Source organism: Lampris incognitus, chromosome 20, assembly GCF_029633865.1.
Source record: "Lampris incognitus isolate fLamInc1 chromosome 20, fLamInc1.hap2, whole genome shotgun sequence".
Classification (NCBI taxonomy): domain Eukaryota; kingdom Metazoa; phylum Chordata; class Actinopteri; order Lampriformes; family Lampridae; genus Lampris; species Lampris incognitus.
Window position 1 is genome coordinate 24393330 of NC_079230.1, and position 19158 is coordinate 24412487.

The following is a 19158-nucleotide window of genomic DNA, read 5'->3' on the forward strand; positions in this document are numbered from 1 at the left end:
ACGTGCGTGCGTGCGTGCAAATGAGAGGGGGGGGTCCAACTGTGTGCGTGTATTTGTTGCACTTTGAATAACAGAATTTACTCAAAGTCAAATCAAACATCAAATATTTGTTTTATACAAAGTGGGAGGTCGAAAATTAGATCTGTTTGCCGCAAAGTAAGCGGCTCAAATATTTTTCTTAAAATTCTTGACTAACCGGTTGGTCAAATGTAAAAAAAAAAGAAAAAGCAATAGAACTGGCCAGCAGGGGGCGCGTGTCGTCCAGTTTAGTCTGGCCTCAGCTGCCCGAAGGTTACTCTTGGTTGCATGTTGCATAACAACGAACACACAGCGCCGGTATAGCTGCAAGGATTTACAGCGTTTCATTACCATTAGATGGAGTAGGCCGGATTGATTAGCCTCATTCAGTTTCTTGTATTAGATACTGAGAGTTGGTATATGGACATTGAAGAACATGCACATTAGCAGCCTGATTCCTCATCCTGCATTATACTACTTGTCACATCCACCCAGTGACGTATGGTCATTGCCTTGCTTGTATTCCAGATTTTTTTTTCAATCCAGAAATTATTGTCCCTTCTAGCCAACGTAGCGGATGTGGAGGCACACTGATGAGCCAAAACATTATGACCACCCACAGGGGAACTGAATAATATTGATCATCTCCAAACAAGGGCACGTGTTATGGTCTGGGTAGATTAGATGGCGAGCGAACCACCGGTTCTCGCAGTCAACGTGTTGGATGCGGGAGAAACGGGCAGGCGTAAAGACCTGAGCGACTTTGGCAAGGGCCACATTGTTGTGGCCAGGCGACTGGGTCAGAGCGACTCTGAAACGGCGAGGTTTGTGGGGTGCTCCTGCTCAGCAGTGATGAGTACCTACCAACAATGGTCCGAGGATGGACAAACCGGCGACAGGGAGTTGGGCGCCCAAGGCTCATCGATGCACGAGGGCAACGAAGGCTGTCCCACCTGGTCTGAACCGACAGAAAAGGTCTACTGTGGCACAAGTCATAGGACATTTTAATGATGGTTACAGGGGGACTGTGTCACGACACACAGTGCATCGCACCCTGCTGTGTATGGGGCTGCCTAGCTTCAGACCGGTCAGAGTGGCCATGATGACCCCTGACCACCTTCGGAAGCGTCTACAATGGGACAGAACTGGACCTTGGAGCAGTGGGAGAAGGTTGCCTGGTGTGCACCGTTTACATGGGGAGGGGATGGCACCAGGATGCACCGTGAGAAGACGACAAGCCGGTGGCGGGAGCGTGATGCTCTGGGCAAAACCCCGGGTCCGTTCATTCACGTGGACGTCAATTTGACACGTGCCACCTACCTAAACATCATTGCAGACCAGGTACACCCCTTCATGACCATGGTGTTCCCTGATGGCAGCGGCCTCTCTCAGCAGGATGATGCGCCCCGCCACACTGCACACAGTGGTTTGGGGAACATGTTGAAGTGTTCTCCAGATCTCAGTCCGACTGAGCATCTGTGGGATGTGCTGGACTGACACGTCCGATCCACAACGGCTCCCCCTCGCAAATTACAGGACTTGGATCTGCTGCTGATGTTTAGGGGCCAGATACCACAGAACGGAAACTTCAAGGGGTCTTGTAGAGCCCATTTGGGAGGAGCAACAGCATATCAGGCACGTGGTCATAATGTTTTGGCTCCACCCTACACTCAATTTTATCAGCTTAATCTATCAGTTATAGCAGACTATATAATTACCCAGCACAAATCTTAACGAAAAAACCCTCATCAGCCAAACATACGTGGGGCTTGGTGTGTTTGCTGTATCAACAGTGAAGTCGGAATCAGCCAAAGAAATCCCTTCCGTCAGCTGGAGGTTCTGCAACGCAACCATTGCGACGGAATGGACTCATTAAGCACCCAAAAAAAAAAACCCGACAATGAAATCTGACTCCCGTCCGCACCGCTCGCCTCACACGCTCGGCTGCTGTGGTGGCAAATCTGGTATCCCCGAAACGCAATGTGCGGCACAGAATGCGCGGCGCCGCGGGGGCGCGCACCATGCGTTCACGGTATAGCCAACTCCAATCGTCGCGTTTCCGTTTCACGCAAGATTAAAAAAAGGAAAAGAAATGGCAGCGAGTAGATGGTTTGGCTGAGTCTTTTAAGGCAGTCACTAAACTAATTTCTTTTCTTTTTTTTTTAATTTTATCAACACGAATTTATCTTACAACAAGCTGGGGGGGTTTTTTACGGTTGCGATTCACCTACTAAAAAAAATCTTTTTAAAACTAGCTAGTTTTAAAAATCTTTTTAAAACTAGCTAGTTTTAAAAAGATAACCTAGAAACAGTTTTTTTTTTTTAATCCTTCCCGCATATCCGTGGGAAACGTGTTTGTTTGGGGGGATACGCAATCTAGCGCGACACCATACTAGCCCAGACGTTGATCGACAGTTCCCCACGGTAGCTGCTCCACACTACAGCGAACAGGGAAGGGGTGGGGGGAGTAAAGACAGACAGCAGTCGCTGCAGGGAAGTCTGAACTCACTGTACTAATGTGATGTTGACTAAATGGGATTAAACTACAACCCGGCCAGCCTTCGGAAACAGTAGTATAGTGGTGTGTGTGTGTGTGTGTGTGTGCACGTGTGTACGTGTGTACGTGTGTGTGTATATGTGTGTATGCGTGTGTATGTGTGGGGGGGGAGCTTTGGTGCAGGCGAAGCCGCATGTGCTCGTCCGTGTGTGCGGCTCGGAAACTCGCGGAGCGACGGCGGTCTTTCCTTAAAAGAGAGAGAGAGAGAGGGAGAGAGAGGGAGAGAGAAAAGCCATTAGAGGGACGAAGAAGGGGGGGAAACTTAACACCTGAGATACGGTACCGGCTCGTTTATATCGATCTGTACATACAGAACAACAACAACACATCTTTTGTTGCTTGCACCAACTCAGGAGCCGACCTCCCTCACACGCGCGTGTGGCGTTGGATGGGGGGGGGGGAGAGAGAGAGAGAGACAAGATGTTAGAATTACCTTTGGAAACTTGCTGAGGTGTTTCTCCTGCAGGATGCACGTTTTCTAAGACCGCGTTCGCCGTTTTCGCTGCGGGAAAGACACGTTACAGCACTGTGTGTGTGTGTGTCTGTGTGAGTGAGTGTGCGTATGCGTGTGCGTGTGGGCACACACACACACACATAATCCATGGAGAACCAGGCGGACGACCATCCGAGCTACGAGGACGTGCGGAAGAGCGGCTACCTCCGCAAGCCCAAGTCCATGCACCGGCGCTACTTCGTGCTCCGGACGGCCTCGGAGCGCGGCCCGGCCCGGCTCGAGTACTACGAGAGCAAGAAGAAATTCCGCGGCAAGGCGCCGGTCCCGAAGAAAGCCCTGGTCCTGGAGACGTGCTTCAACATCAACAAGCGGGCCGACGCCAAGAACAAGCACATGATCGTGCTGTACACCCGGGCCGAGAGTTTCGCCATCGCCGCGGACAACGAGGCGGACCAGGACGAGTGGTACCAGGCCATGGTCGACCTGCAGTGCAAAAGTAAGCAAAACTACATAGTGCGTACGTACCGGGGAGGGGGGGCTGCACGCGTACCCCCCGTTCTGCAACTACTAACGTGGCAATGCACCACATCCCGATCGGGTCTGTCGGTGCACCGTGCTGGGCTGTGTGTGTGTGTGCGGGTAGTTTTGCCACGAGTGCAGCAAGTTTACATACACACCACGCAGCCTATGGCTTGCACGGTATGCACACCGTGCAGCATGCATGCAGAGGCACGCACTGGTCGCCTATTAAATGCTTCCCTTCTGAAGCGGCGTTCAGCACTTTGTGCCAAAAGCTGCTTTAAAAAGTACTTCATAACCCGAAACGATGCCATTACTTGTCACTTATCCGAGGTGTGTATTGCTGCGATTGAAAAATTGCACAATGAATCAAACTTGATATCTAATTCAAGAGTGCGGGGTGCCCTGTTTTGATTTTTTTTTTTGTGGGTTGCCTTATTTGAAAGTCAAACCCACCAGTGAAGGATATCTTAATGCAGTATTTTTACCCAGCACATGGTCCTTAACACGTTTTTTCTTTTTCTTGAGAAGTACCTCATGACATGACTGCATGTTGTGTGCGTTGCATAACACGTCCAAATGCTATGTAACGTAACTGTGGCGAATCAGCAACAGCAGCAGGGGGAAAAAATGCTTTCAAGCTGCACCGTGTGGCTCTTATCCTGGCCCCCCACTCCCTTAGTGCATGCGTTATCACCCCCATGTCAGCCCCAGATGCCCCGAGTCTGCTGGGTTGAGAATTGGGACGAGGCTTTTCACGGTGGGCCTACGCCTACTTGCGCTGTGCCTCAAGCTGGGAGCCTGCGTGCTCGTTTCTTCTTCCCTCTCGACTTGGGGGCACTGCTCAAACACACTCTGCCTCCTGTTTACTTTGACTGGGGCCCTTCTCTGCTGACACGGCGACATTCATCCAGCAACTGATTCCATAAAGAGAGAGAGAGAGAGAGAGAGAGAACAAACTGTATGAAACTGGTGTATAAGTTAAAGGGGTAGATGACAGTCTCACGTTGAGCATGAATACCCTGTACCTGGTTCACTAACCCTAGGTAAATGCTCATTATTGTAGCGAATTCGAGTGGCAGCCAGGAACTGCCGCAGGTGGGACGCGAACCCGCGTCTCTCGCACCACGGGCAACTACATTAACCAGTCGACTAAATGGTCCGACCCATTAACCCAGGGCTTGCGAGTGTACTCATTCGTGATCTTTACACTACCCCCCACTTCGGGAAGTGCATCCCCGCGCTTCAGCATACCAACTCCCTCATGCCTCTGGGCGCATGCGCTTCCGGTGGCCTCATGGTCTCACCATCCCACTTCTGACACCAATAGTGTAACGATCACGAATGAGTAGACTCGCTAGCCCTTGGTTAAGGGGTCAGATCGTTTAGTTGACTGGTTAACGTAGTCGCCCGTGACGCGGGGGACCCGGGTTCGCGTCTCGGCTGCCCCCACCCGATTTCGCTACATTGTGATATGATCCTCAGTCAACACCGCTGCAATGAATTTACCTATTGCAGGCTCACGGTGCAAATTCCCTTAACCCTGAAATCACCCCGCATAGATCCATCAGACGGGGACTATCAGCTGCTGTGTAAACACAGCTGTCAGAACCAATAGTGAGCAGCGCTGCGACTCCCGAGTCACCTGTTCAGAGCCTCGCCTTCTCCCCATAAACCGAGTCCAGCGACAAGGGGGGGCAACGTGACGCAATCTAGGCAAACGAAAGATAAAGATGTGGGTCAAAGGTGTTTCTTACACCCGGCCTGCTTGCTCTGTTACATAAAGGAGCTGATTAGCGTCTGGGCGGAGGGAACCGGCTTAAGCTGAAGTTAATGTATTTGATATTCTCCCTGTGCACCCGTGGCAACAGAGACGTATTGAGTAGAATATATCAAGATCAGTAGAAAACATAGCAGCAGGCGTGTAGTAGTTGGGTGCCGCTGCATAAGTTGTGCACACTGACAAGTGAGGATTGCCTTCAGCTGCACTACTGTAATACAGCTTGCTCTGTGTTGTGTGTTTATGCGCACGTAGGCCACATGCGAATTCAGGGGGCAGCCCGGAATCCGCCGCACCCGGGACGCGAACCCGGGTCGCACGGGCGACTGCGCTAACTAGTCGACTAAAAGCTCCGACCCGTTAGCCAGGGGCTAGCAAGTCTATTCCCCCGTGCTCGTTACACTACCCCCTTCGGGTAGCGCGCCCCCGCGCTTCGGCATACCAGCTCTCTCACGCCTCTGGGCGCACGCGCTTCCGGTGGCCTCACGGTCTCACCATCCCACCTTTGACACCAATGGCAAATTCGAGTGGCAGCCGGGACGCGAACCCGGGTCTCCCGCACCACGGGCGACTACGTTAACAGTCGACTAAAGGACATATACCTGTGATGGCCTGACAGCCTGTCCTAGCACCCAGCACCCCCGCGACCCTGAGAGCAGGATAAGCGGTTCAGATAATGGATGGATGGAGATGTTTATTTATTATAGCTCATATATTTTTGCTCCTGAACTGCTGAGCTCTTTTTTTCTACATCTGCGGACGTGCGTGCGTGCGTGCGTGCGCTTACAGCTGGCCCTATTTTGTGTGTTTGTGTGTACGTGCACGAGCATACATGCAAATGTGCAAATGCATGCGCACACACATGTATGTATGTATGTATGTATGTATGTGCTTACGTGTGTCCTAAAGCAGGGTAAGGAGCCGACTGGCCTCTAGAACTGGGTCAACTTTTATTTTGTAAGATGGACAGATAAAGGAACGATAAGAGAGTCAATATAGTTACGGAAGTGTAGCATGAGCTCAGCTTCACTTGTGAGGAGGTGACGTGCGTCTTCTGTGTTACTGCGTTGCCAAGACAACCCTGTGTTTGCATTAACACCCGTGGTTTAGAATCCACAAATGGTAGCGCTTAATTTACTTTGATAACGCCAGTTGTGAATTATAGGCCTCGATTACTTTGCTCCGCTTTCTGCGTCTCCGCGCCAGCATCCTCGTCGCGCGCAGCTGCAGCGAGCGTGCTTTGCTGACCTGCAAGCGTCCTTTCACCATTTGCAACAAACTGGAGAATAAAACGTGGCTTATGGCGCGCACGTGATTAGCCGAGCCTGCCGCGCGACGTGTCTGCGTGTAAATTCGGGGTGATCTTCTAATTAGCGCCGACAGAAGAGCTGGATGGAGACGGTTGCCAGCTGTGGCTCTCGGATGAGAGGAAGCGTTTGGGGTCTCCAGCTGTCAGCAGTAAACCCGTCGTCCAACCCGTCTGCTCGGGAGGAACTTTGACGTCTTCCTCTCGCCTCGCTGCCTTCAATTGTCTCTGGAATTACAGGTTGTTTTGTTTTGCGAGCGGATGGCTGCGCTGAAGGCTCGCCTCCTCGTCCTCTTTTTTTTTTGTTTTTTTTGTTGGTTCAGCGTCGTGTCAGCCACTTAAATCATCCTCCCTGACAATGACTAAACACCCAGAGACCAGCTTGTGTTCTCCTGCGGTTTGTGTTGTGTGTTTCACGCCCGCCTTTTGGCTTCTGTGGATTGACCGAGGCGAAGGTGAATGTGTACACGCACGCGCACGCGCGCACACGTCTAGCATATTCTACAACGTGAGTCTTGTGAGTGGAGATTCATTTGTTAGCGCGCGCGCACACGCACACACACACAAGCATGTGTATACATATGAGTGTTAGTGTGCTACTCATACACAGCTTCAAGTCTTAGTTTATGTCAGCTGAAATACCACACACACACACACAAACACACACACACACACACAAGCATGTGTATACATAGCAGTGTTAGTGTGCTACTCATACACAGCTTCAAGTCTTAGTTTATATGTTAGCTGAAATACCACACACACACACACACACACACACACACACACAAGCATGTGTATACATAGCAATGTTAGTGTGCATACACAGCCTCAAGTCTTAGTTTATATGTTAGCTGAAATACCACACACACGCACACAAGCACATGCATACATAGTACCGTCAGTGTGCTGCTCATACACGGCTTCAAGTCTTAGTCTGTGTTAGCTGAAATACTACACACACACACACACACACACACACACACACACACACACACACACACACACACACACACACACACACACACACACATACATAGTTTGGAGTCTTAGTCTATGTTAGCTGAAATACTACACACACACACACACACACATGCATAGTGCCTGCAGAGTGTTGCTCAGACACAGCTTCAAGTCTTAGTCTATAAGATAGCTGAAATACCCCCCCCACACATGCACACATGGTAAAGGGTGTGTCTGACTATATGTGGACTTCACAGGGCTGGAGTCAGGGTCTCTTGTGTTCATTGTTGTCTACATGGGAGTAATGTTGCATGACAGTGAGCCGCGTTATTGCTGGAACTGTAAATCCGGTTGTTTTGTCAGTTTGTTGAGATCATGATTATGATCAGTCATGATCTCAACAATCTGGGGTACAAACTCTTCTATGTTTTTTATTGTTCATGATCATCTACATACACCCTAACTGTTTCCAATTACCGTGCACATTCTGAACGAATGGACCCCGGGTTCCCTTGTTATCTGGCATTCGGCCCACACTGTTTCAGCACAGCTTAGGATTTGTGAGTGAAATTGAATGCGCGGAGCAATTAAATGAGGAAAATGTATTAAATAAATCGGCAACCGGTCATTACATATATATCGTGGTTCTGGAAATGGGAGCCCAGCTCGGGAGGCTTTCTGTGAGCGAGGGGAAAGTCAGTATGGGGGTAACGTGAGGCTCCCCCCCCCCCGATTTGTACATTTGGGAAGACGGAGGAATGTCAAACCTTCAGATGGGACACGGGGGGGGGGGTATGTTGAGGGGAGCCAGTGGGCGCGAGATGCTACATAGCAACACATAGTTTCCTATGGACCCCTCTCTCAATTTGATACCTTTTGTAGAGCCTCATACCAACTACATCACGCTGTGCGACTGAGTTCCTTGGTGGCGTGTCGCAGCTTGAAGTGGAGTCAGGGTTTTGGGCTGAGGTTCGAAATAATTGGTTTTGCTCTGGGTAGACACAGTTCATGGAGGCTCTTTGAGGGAGAGCGGCCAAGAGCAGGTTCACTGCATGCCGAGACACATTCACACGTAGAGACACACGCACACACACAGCATGAAAAGCTGGTGCTGTGGAAGTCTGCAATTTTAAATCAAGTGTCTGTCCCCATACCAAGGTTAGGGCCTGGGAACTTCACCTAAAGCGGTCCAGGAATTCCCCTATACACACACACACACACACACACACACACACACACCTCTGAACCAGCAGCAATTACACAAACACAGGCCAGCTGCCATGCAGCAGCATGGGTGATATTAAGATCTGAGTTATTTATTCAGCTGAGTCCTGTTAGGCCCTTTCGGGCAGCGAGTACAGTATCAAGCTTTAGGGCAGCTATTTACTCAACTATTAGGAGTCAGTCGAGTGTGTAAAGGCTTAACCTCGACCAAAGGGGGCGGAGGCGCAGCCCGACATCGTTTGCCAGTCCTGCTGCCCGAGCGCAACCTCAGGAACTGTTGACCCCCATAAAACAATATGGCCGTGGAGCTGGCAGTGAAATACGGTCTGCACAACCGAGCAATACCACTTTGGGCACAGACATGAGCAGATGCACACACACACACACACACACACACACACACACACACACACACACACACACACACACACACACACACACACACACAAACAGTTAACATAAATACGCACAGAGATTTTGGTGAAAAAAACAGACAAAGGCACATATGCACACAAAGTTAGATGTAAATGGACTCAAAGGGCAAACTGTAAACCGCAAAATAAAAAGGAATAAAAAGTAAAGTGTAGAGAAAAGTTTTGAATTGCTTAAGTTGAGAAAGTCGTCTCTGGTCCAGATTTCCACTGATGACAGTTCCACAGCACATCAGGGAATTTAATATGTGAACTATCTGTCATATGGTGCTGTAGTATTTGCTCTCTCTCTTTCTTTTTTTGCCTCGCCGTGTCAGATGGTTTGTCTACCCTGCCCAGTGAAATCTGGATCTAGCCAGCGGCTTGCGCGCCGGGCGATTAAATGTTAAACCCTGCTTAAGCACTGCTCATCTCCCTAATTAGTTGGTAATTATTGTTCCAGGGTCAGCCTCTGACGAGGCCGACAGTGTTAGTCAAGTCAAAGGACTACGTATGGAGGAGTGAGCAGCGAGCCAGACAAGCTGAGGCCTCCGATACTGAGCTGCGAGGTTTCCAGATAATGTGGCCCCACGTTTGTTTTTGTTTTTTTGGTTGATAACGTGGTAATGATTGTGTAACACCTATAATTGATGCCCATGGGCGACGTTTCTCATCGCGTTTGAGTGGCTTTGCTGGGACGGTTACAGAACAGCTCCAGCGAAGGTGGTTTGGTGTTTTCTCTCTTGTTCAAAAGTGGTCCATCATGACGGATGCTAGTCCATTGTATTGTATCGGGATGAAATCAGATGCTGTCATTTTGTGATACATACTTTTTGTTGTCTGAATTCATGCTAACGAGAATCTATTGCCTAACATTTCTCGCTAAATGAAGTCTGAAATATTTATGGGAATATCCTTTAAAAACTAGCCTGGTGTAACCGGTTATTTTTTTGCCCGGTGCGGGATTCGATACGGGTGTACTGCACCACAAGGCGACATCACTAACCGCTCGGCTTAGCTAGGGACTAACGTGTCTTATTAGTAGTTTACACTGGGTTAGATATTTGAGGTTCATGGTACTGAACAGTTCAATGTGATGAACTTCAGTTGAATTCAGGCGGCAGCCGGGAAGCGAACCCGGGTAGACTGCGCCAACCAGTCAACTGAAGGGTCCGACCCATTAGCCAAGGGCAAGCGAGTCTACTTATCCGTGGTCGTTACAATATTATATTTTTGCATGTAAGCGGATATTTGGATGTAAATTGACGTTGCCTAATTTTTTTTCATGATAAAACACAACAATCCAGCCAGTCAGCTCGTTGGATCCTTTAACACCAGTGTGTTTTCATTTCGTGCTTTTCAACGCGATTTTATTTTTCCTCGTCAAGTCACAGACAGTAAAGCGCCACGAACTCAGAGACGCTGTCATCCTCCTCCATGCGGAACGAAAGTTGAGTAGGAACCAATGTTGTGTGTTCATTTTGTTATCGGACGCGTGGACAATCGCTGTAATCGGGTTCGGGACTCTAAAAACGCGGCATTTCGCCCGGATGGGCGTGGTTTGTGTTGGACGTAGCCGCGCACGATTCGGATCAGAAAATTCAAACCAAGATGGCGGCACCGCCGTGTTGCCGGAGTGATGAAATTGAGAGACAATTTATAGCATTTTACGCTGATTAATTGACGTTTTTGAATGCTAAACGGATAATTTACCTCAATAAATCATTAAAAAACAACAGGCATGTAGATTGATGGGTTAAGTTAAAAATTAAGAGATCGATTTTTTTTAGCTTGGTGTAAGCTAACCACTTACCCATAGAGAATCAATGGGGCTGCTTGCTAGTAGCATTAAGTTTTGAGTCCCCAATAACACTCAAGTCTAAATAGGTGCAGTACTTCTATAAGGCATAGTTGTATTTACGCTGGAATAAACCACACAAAGTGTCTTTGCAACACAATATTTCTCACAATAACACAAAGTCCAAGGTTTTGATGATTCCAGTAGGAAACTTAAGATGCATAGAAATGTTAGTGTTTGTAGAAAACTAAAGAAAATTACAATAAAGTGAGTGGGAACGCCACAGTTAAAATGCGTGTGAGTGCTCGCAAAACATCAACAAGTGAGCAGTGTGGTACAGGGTGATAATTTCTGATATACAAAAGCTTAAACTATTAGCCAGGAGTGGGAAAGATGCAGAGGCAGACGTGGGAAGCAATAAGACACACCAACACACAGTTGCATGTTACAAAATGGTTCAGGGTTTAATGGACAGTTTCAACTTGGACTTTCGAACTGACTGTAGGAATGTCACTCACCCGCCATCGCGAACAACTCCTCGATATGGTGGTTGACACTGACGTTCATACTCCTGCAGGGGTTCGTGGAGTTCGGGCACAGCGCTCTGAATCATGCACAGCTCTCGTGCACGGCTACGTCCAACACAAACCACGCCCCTCCGGGCGAAATGCCGTGTTTTTTAGAGTCCCTAATCGGTTCACCTGAGTTGTAGTCATGGATGTATCGCGGTGTTGCAGCGAAAAGTCCCCTGCGGCCCAAAAAGCATTTTCCCCATAGACCACCATTGTAAAAGCGACGCCTGTAAAACTGTTGACAGGACACCTGCAGCTGTAATCGGTCAATTATTACTCTTTGTATTGTATATTTTTAAGCCACGGGGTTTTAATCTTTTTAAACATTTTCCAAAGCCCAGGATAAGCCCAGGAAAATCTTTTTTTCCCTGCATGATGTCACGGCTGTGTACGAGCACTCTACGCGCAGCCATGTTGTGTCTCGGGAACGAGGGTCTTTGCGAGGTCAAACAAACGCGGTTCGGATGAACAAAAATCAAGGGTAAAGGTGAATAAATGACACAAAGCTGAGCCTTCTCTTTCACACATCATGATATTTTGAGTTTGTGGTTCTGCGTCGCATTTATTGGTCACTTGTTAGAATTTGTTTTGAACGCGCAGCGCCGGACCCTGAACGCGGTTCGCTCGTTCTCGATCATGATTCTCATAGAGGCATGATGGGAGTAACGCTACTGCTCAGCACGGCGCCACTATTGCGCATGTTCAGTGGGCCGCATGTACCCGGACGACAGGCGCCATTTTTAGATCCGGCATCCTCTTCTAAAATACATTCATGGTTGTAATCGAAGCATATTTGCATAAAGTTGAGACAACTTTGCGTTTCAGACGAAGTCAGACATGGGAAGTTCCTCTTACTAGATGTTTACGACCTCCGAGCAAAAAGAGATCCAGTCTGGAGTTTGGAAAAATGAGGTACTGATATATCATTTGAACGTTGAGCACCTAGCTGTGCTTGCTAACTAAGCTAATGCATCACAGGTTTTATCATGTCATATAGTTAATTCGACTCCAAAGCTTTTAGGCTAAATAGCGTAAAAATATCTGAAGATTGCTGTTTACTCTCAACAGTGTACTTCTCTCTGATTGCTGCCATCTTTACGTGACGTCATAACTGCCGTTTTATTGCATTTTCCCACCCCTGATAGGACCTTAGTCATTCCGATTTTCAAGAGTTATCTGGAACGAAGCAGTTTCTCAACTCTCCGCTGTTGCCTCGTCTTGTGCTGCCCTGTCGCTGTCTCTCACTGCCACCGAGGTCTGCCTTTAGACATGACCAACTTCCTGTCCCTTATGGATTATTTGCAGAAATAGATGTGAATGTCCGGTAAACATAGGCTGGGGCAAAATCTCCGACGCCATTATAGTACCTAGGTTGAAGAGCAGTAAACGGTACCAATTACACGTACACACACATACACATATACATACACCCCCCCACCCCGGCCCATCGTTTCCTCAGCATAAATAGTTTGCACACATTAACACCCTGTAATTTTATTTAACACAGCGGGCAACACGGCCAGATCCAGCACCGCAGCTACAGTAAAACATCTGCTCATACCCTCCTTTTGGACATGTCTAAAACGGCCCGCTGTGTTTCTTGCTCAATAAATATCCCATCCATAACATATACATGCAAAGTTTGGTCGACTGAAGAGCGAGAGCCAGAGGAAGCACTGTCCATTCAGTCAGTGAGTGCCCATATGTTGAGCATGCAAGCGAGCCGTGGGGCTTTAATGCACTGTAACCTTTTACAGCTGGCTGGATTGATTGCTGCTCCTTGATACTAGCCCATTAACCAACAGCCAACCCCTAGTTGTGCTTGAGGTCAACAGGTTTGTAGCCATCGAGTCGGGATTTATCACCCGTACTGTGAGAACTGGCATCACAAACTCAGAAACACTGGGTAAGGGCAGGGTTCCCAGTTGGCCTCTGAAAATGTGGAAGAGAGACGAGTATATTCATTTTTAAGCCTGTGTATCTGCTTGGTCAAAACCTGCCTTCCCGTCAAGTCATTTTTTTTTCTAAACCATAGTCGGTTTTTAACCTCAAGAACATGAACTATTTTGTAAGTAGAGGTTCCAAGTTGCATAAATGCATAAAACGCTTACTTTTAATAGCAACCCATTTTATGCCTTTCTTCAATGTCAGCATGGTTTTTGGTGGAGGAGAGAAGAGTCAGTTTTCTAATGATAGAGCTGTCATTTAAGAATGGATATCTTTAACGTTTTGCATTGCTTTGAGATTCTTTACTCGGACTCATTAATCTCTCCCCCCCCCCCCCCCCCCCCCCCGGTTAGATGTGAAGACCTGGTCTGTATGTTTACTGCCTTTGGGCTTGGCCAAACAACAACATCCAATATGGCTTCCAGTTTGGCGTGGGTGGCTGGCATATATTCACAGCCACTTTAATGTGGCTCAATGAGGGACAGCAAAACTTGGACACGTCACTGATAATTGTGTGTGTGTATTTTTATGTGTGTGTGTGTGTGTGCATGCACGCTTCGGGATAACAAGAAACACATGTGAAAATTAACCTTAGGCAGATGCTGATGTGTTGTGGAAGCCATGTTTCTTTCGCTCTCTCTCTCACTCTCTCGCTTGCTCTCACTCACTCACTCACTGTGGGTCCATATAGGGGGATTAGAGGTGGTAGAGATGGATGGAGAGATAGGAAACCCAGGAATTTAAAAGGACAAAAGCTGGTACACATGGCAGCCAGAGATCTTTGAGGTTAGACTATCTCTCTCTCTCTCTCTCTCTCTCTCTCTCTCTCTCTCTCTCTCTCTCTCTCTCTCTCTCTCTCTCTCTCTTTCTCTCTCTCTCTCTCTCTTTCTCTCTCTCTCTCTCTCTCTCTCTCTCTCTCTCTCTCTCTCTCTCTCTCTCTCTCTCTCTCTCTCTCTCTCTCTCTAACGCACATACATTCACACACTTATACAGCTGTGTCATGTCGCTCCATGCTGGTAACCTGGTATGGCAGTGGGGGTGGGATAGCAGAGAGAGGGGGTGAGTAATGGGTTTTACCCCTCAGAAGTCCGGCCCGTTCTCAGCAGTATAGAGGACTATTACGGATCAGTACGGCGTGCCAGGGCAATGAGGTCACATACTTGAAACAGAACCCCAGCGAGAGCCGGCCCTTTCGTTGGCAGAATAGCTTCCACTGATTTACAGATAGCATTAGCTAAGAGGGACAATTTTTTTATTGTTGTTGTTCTGAAAGTTGCTATATATCGCCATCATTCAAACGTTTGCTAATATCTTTCTGGTTTTGATCTGAAATCTGAAGGTTGTGCCAGAAATGACTCACATTGACATTGATGCCTCAGGGGTGAATTAAAATTGCAATATCAAAGCAGATAGGAGACATTAAACTGGCAGGTTTTCTGCTGTTTCAGCGCTGGATCAATGTTAAGAATTTGTCTTTTCAGTTTTAACTAGTAATCCCACAACGTCAATAGCACCCCCCCCTTCATATTACAGAACTGTCTATGGCAGGCCTACGTCCACAGGGTAATGAGTGCGATAAGAAAACAGTACTCTGTTGTTCATTAAAGGAAGAGCCTGTCAATATCCCTGCAGGCATCTGAGGCCCCCGGGGTAAATATCAGAGTTATCCCCCTCTTAAATCTAGTGCTAGGTGATGTGGAAAATATTATCATGATAATCACAGGGAATTTTCCACCGTATCGATATATTTCATAATGTCCGTTTGCCTGTGCAGAAATGCCATAGTGCCACTGCCTAGTGGATACCCCGGGAGAGGAATAGGCTACGGGAGTAAGCCCCTACAGAAAATCGGCACCTACAGTGCTGTTGTTTTGTTTTTCTTGCCCTTTTTGTATCTGTTTAAGTCGAGTGCTGCTGGCGTCGTAGCCCCCCCTTCCCATCCACCCCTGTATGTTTGTGTTATGTTTTTCTGTTTTGTTTCACCCCATATGTTGTAAAGCAACTTTGAGTGTTAGAAAAACGCTATGTAAAATTGATTTATTATTATCATTATTATCATATTTAAGAATCCAAGGTTTATCACATTGAACAGTGAGAAATTATTGGTAATAGTTGCTCATCATTTATTTGTGTATCACAATATAAAATCAAATTGTCACCCCGATGCAATACATTACCGGAAGACGATAAAAGACTAATACTGAATGATTGCCCAGACTGACACACATATTTGCCTGCATGAAGAGTGACAGCGATAAGAAAGATCGGGAAGCTCCATACTGGAATTTAATATCCCTGTGGGGGTGGGGGGGGGGGGGGGCATTGCGGGAAGGGCATTTGGCGCTGGGCAAATAAAACACTATGAATAATCAGCAGTGTCGGCCGGGCAGTTGTCTGCATGTAAAACTAGTTTTCGCTGTAGGTTTAATGTGTGATGACGGCGAAGATCAATCCATTTGCCATGGGTTCAGCCATCGATGAGTCTGGCAAAGTTTCCCAAAGGTTGTCCTTCACGTTCACACCCGCGTCACCCATGCATGATACATCACCCGTTATCAAGCACATGGCTGCTCACCATCAATGCTTCATTACATACAGGTGTATTTTGCTGTCATGTTTTTCCGTCTCAACCCTCATATTCATCATCTGAGAAGGGCCTCCTCGTACATTAGCATGGCATTTGTTGGATGTATTTGTGCGCGTGTGTGTGTGTGTAGCTCGCTCTCTGAGGGTTTCCTGTGTCACGTATGGGTAGTATCATGCAGGCATGTTTTGCTGCACAGAAGCTGACCTAGCGATAACCTTTATCCAGGGAAGAAAAAAGCCTAGCCCCCCCTTCTTTTTTTCTTTTTTTTTTTTTTTGCCGTGATGGTGCTGCGGAGTTAAGTCAGCGACCATCTATAATTTACACCACCCCTGAAGCAACACCAAACCCAGCCTTATGTAATCACGGAAAAGCTTGTATCATTTTCATTAGGTGGAAGTAAGTCGCCCCTCGAGCGGCTGCAGCCTGGACCCTCCTGTGAGTTTTCTGAGACACCGATTTCGAGTCTTTCACCCTCCAAGATGGATTGAAGAACATATAGAGAAGCTGTAGAATGGGGCGCCTTGTTCAATATCAGAATTCTCACAAGAATCTTTGCCCCTTCGTGATTCCATCACGAAGTCTCTCTCTCTCTCTCGCTCTCTCTCTCCAGTCTTTCTTTCTTAGTTTCCCCATCTTGAGTCCATCCCCCCCCTGTTGTAAATCTAAATCAAGACGGCAAATGGGACCTCATGCCCACAGCCACTCGTACACACACAAAGCAGTACATGAAATAGTAATGTGTGGCCTTGAATGAGTCCTCTATTACGGGGAGTTTGGAGGAAAGTGGGGGGGGCAGTCGCTCCCAACACAAAGCCACAGGACCACAACTTTCATGGCTTTCAACAAACCATCTATTCTGGCTCTCCCGTAAGTCGAGGATGATCCTTCAATTGAGGGAGGCAAACTGGGAGAGGGCTACACATGCATGTCAGACGTCTCTCTCTTTCCCTTCTCCCCTTTACTTTCCTAACCACGGCTAAATGTTTTTGGGAAGAGGCTTTTTTGGGGGGAAAGTTAGTCATGATGTGCTGTTTCGTTTGTTGTGCGTGCTGGATCTTCGTCGTCGGCATATGGTCGTGATTGTAGGATTTACAGCAAAGCGATCGGAGAAAGGGAAGGCAGGCAGGCTGAGGGAAAGACACACGTGCACATATACGTAGCACGTTTGCATGCACAGCTGGGCGTCAATCTGATATTGTTTATTGCCTTTCAGTGGTATTGTCTGAATTAATGATCATGAGAATCTATTACCTATAATTTCTCACAAAATTAAGTGTGATATATCTATCTAGATAGGTGTACATAGATATCTATCTATCTATCTATCTATCTATCTATCTATCTATCTATCTATCTATCTATCTATCTATCTATCTATCTATCTATCTATATATATATATATATATATCCCCCCCCCCATTTTCTCCCCAATTGTATCCAGCCAGTCACCCCACTCTTCCGAGCTGTCCCAGTCGCTGCTCCACCTCCTCTGCCGATCTGGGGAGGGCTGCAGACTACCACATGCCTCCTCCGATACATGTGGAGTCGCCAGCCGCTTCTTTTCACCTGACAGTGAGGAGTTTTGCCAGGGGGACGTAGCGCGTGGGAGGATCACGCTATTACCCCCAGTTCCCCCTCGAACAGGCACCCCGACTGACCAGAGGAGGCGCTAGTGCAGCGACCAGGAAACATACCTACATCCGGCTTCCCACCCGCAGACAACGGCCAGTTGTGTCTGTAGGGACGCCCGACCAAGCCGGAGGTAACACGGGGAGTCGAACCAGCAATTCCCGTATCGGTAGGCAACGGAATAGACCGCCATGCCACCCAGACGCCCAAGAAATTGAATATAATTTAGGGAGTATAATCTGAAGGCTAGTTTTGGTTTGTTATTATACTTTATATTAACAAACAGTTCAATGGGGTGAACCTTAACGTGGTCTTTTTGCAAGTAAGCAGATTTGCTGATATATATATAGTGTAAAATTCCCAATGATTATTGTGATCGCTCTCTGTGTTTCTGTTTGCAGGAACCCTGCAGTTCCTACAGACCCAGTCAACTCTGCTGTCTTGAAACAGAATTGGTGGTTCAGTGCTTGACAGGATCAAAAACACATCCCTTAATATAGATTACCCAATACATCCAAGGGAAATTTCATGCATTGTCTCCATCAAGTTTTCCTCAAATACTTGTCCTGTATGTCGGAGAAAGTGAAAAATAAATCAGGTGTTCAGGTCCGCTGTTACTACACAAGGAACATCACTGTTCCGATGGGAACCTCAGGGAGACAAGTTGTAGGAGCCGCTCCTGTCATCTTGCTGATTCATCTCTCTGTGTCATGAACTGATGGTTTTCATGTCTAGGCTCATGCGACTTGGCAGCAACTGCACTGACAGCTAAAGAAACAGATACGTAGGAATAGAAGGGGCACAGACGGATATGGGAAAACTCAGGGTGCCGATCCTTAATGGATCCTGTCGTCGGCTGGAGACGTGAACATGTCTCATGGCAAGAAAGATTTCAAATCAGTGAAAGTCGTCAGTGATTGAAATTGCTGGATACCGAGAATTTCCTTTCCACAAAGTGATTGAGCATGACAAAGGGATTTATAGTTCAGTCAAACAATAATTTTATTGTTCCAAATGGGAAATTTATTGCATAGTCGGGATTAAAAACATAAAATACAAGACATTCACACTATGCATTAAGACCGGCACACACTTACATCAACATACTATAAAGGGAGGGTGTCCAGGTAGCGTAGCGGTCTGTTCCATTGCTTACTAACACGGGGATCGCTAGTTCGAATCCCCGCATTACAGCCGGCTAGGTCGGGCGTCCCTACAGACACAATTGGCCGTGTCTGCAGGTGGGAAGCTGGATGTGGGTATGTGTTGTATTTGCTGCACTAGCGCCCCCTGTGGTCGGTCGGGGCACCTGTTCAGAGGGGAGGGGGAACTGGGGGGAATACGTCCCCTCGGCGAAACTCCTCACTGTCAGGTAAAAGAAGTGGCTGGTAACT

The 19158-nt window shown here is 47.6% G+C and overlaps 1 protein-coding gene across 1 annotated transcript in view; it reads left to right on the top strand.

The window, feature by feature from the left end:
- The first annotated feature begins 3003 nt into the window (after nucleotides 1-3003).
- Nucleotides 3004-19158, top strand: part of si:ch73-335l21.1 (insulin receptor substrate 1-B) — a 58252-nt gene continuing 42097 nt past the window's right edge. Inside the window, exon 1 of the mRNA XM_056300577.1 lies at nucleotides 3004-3525. Within this exon, the coding sequence (XP_056156552.1) occupies nucleotides 3177-3525 (349 nt within the window). The 5' untranslated portion in view covers nucleotides 3004-3176. The remainder of the gene's footprint in view (nucleotides 3526-19158) is intronic.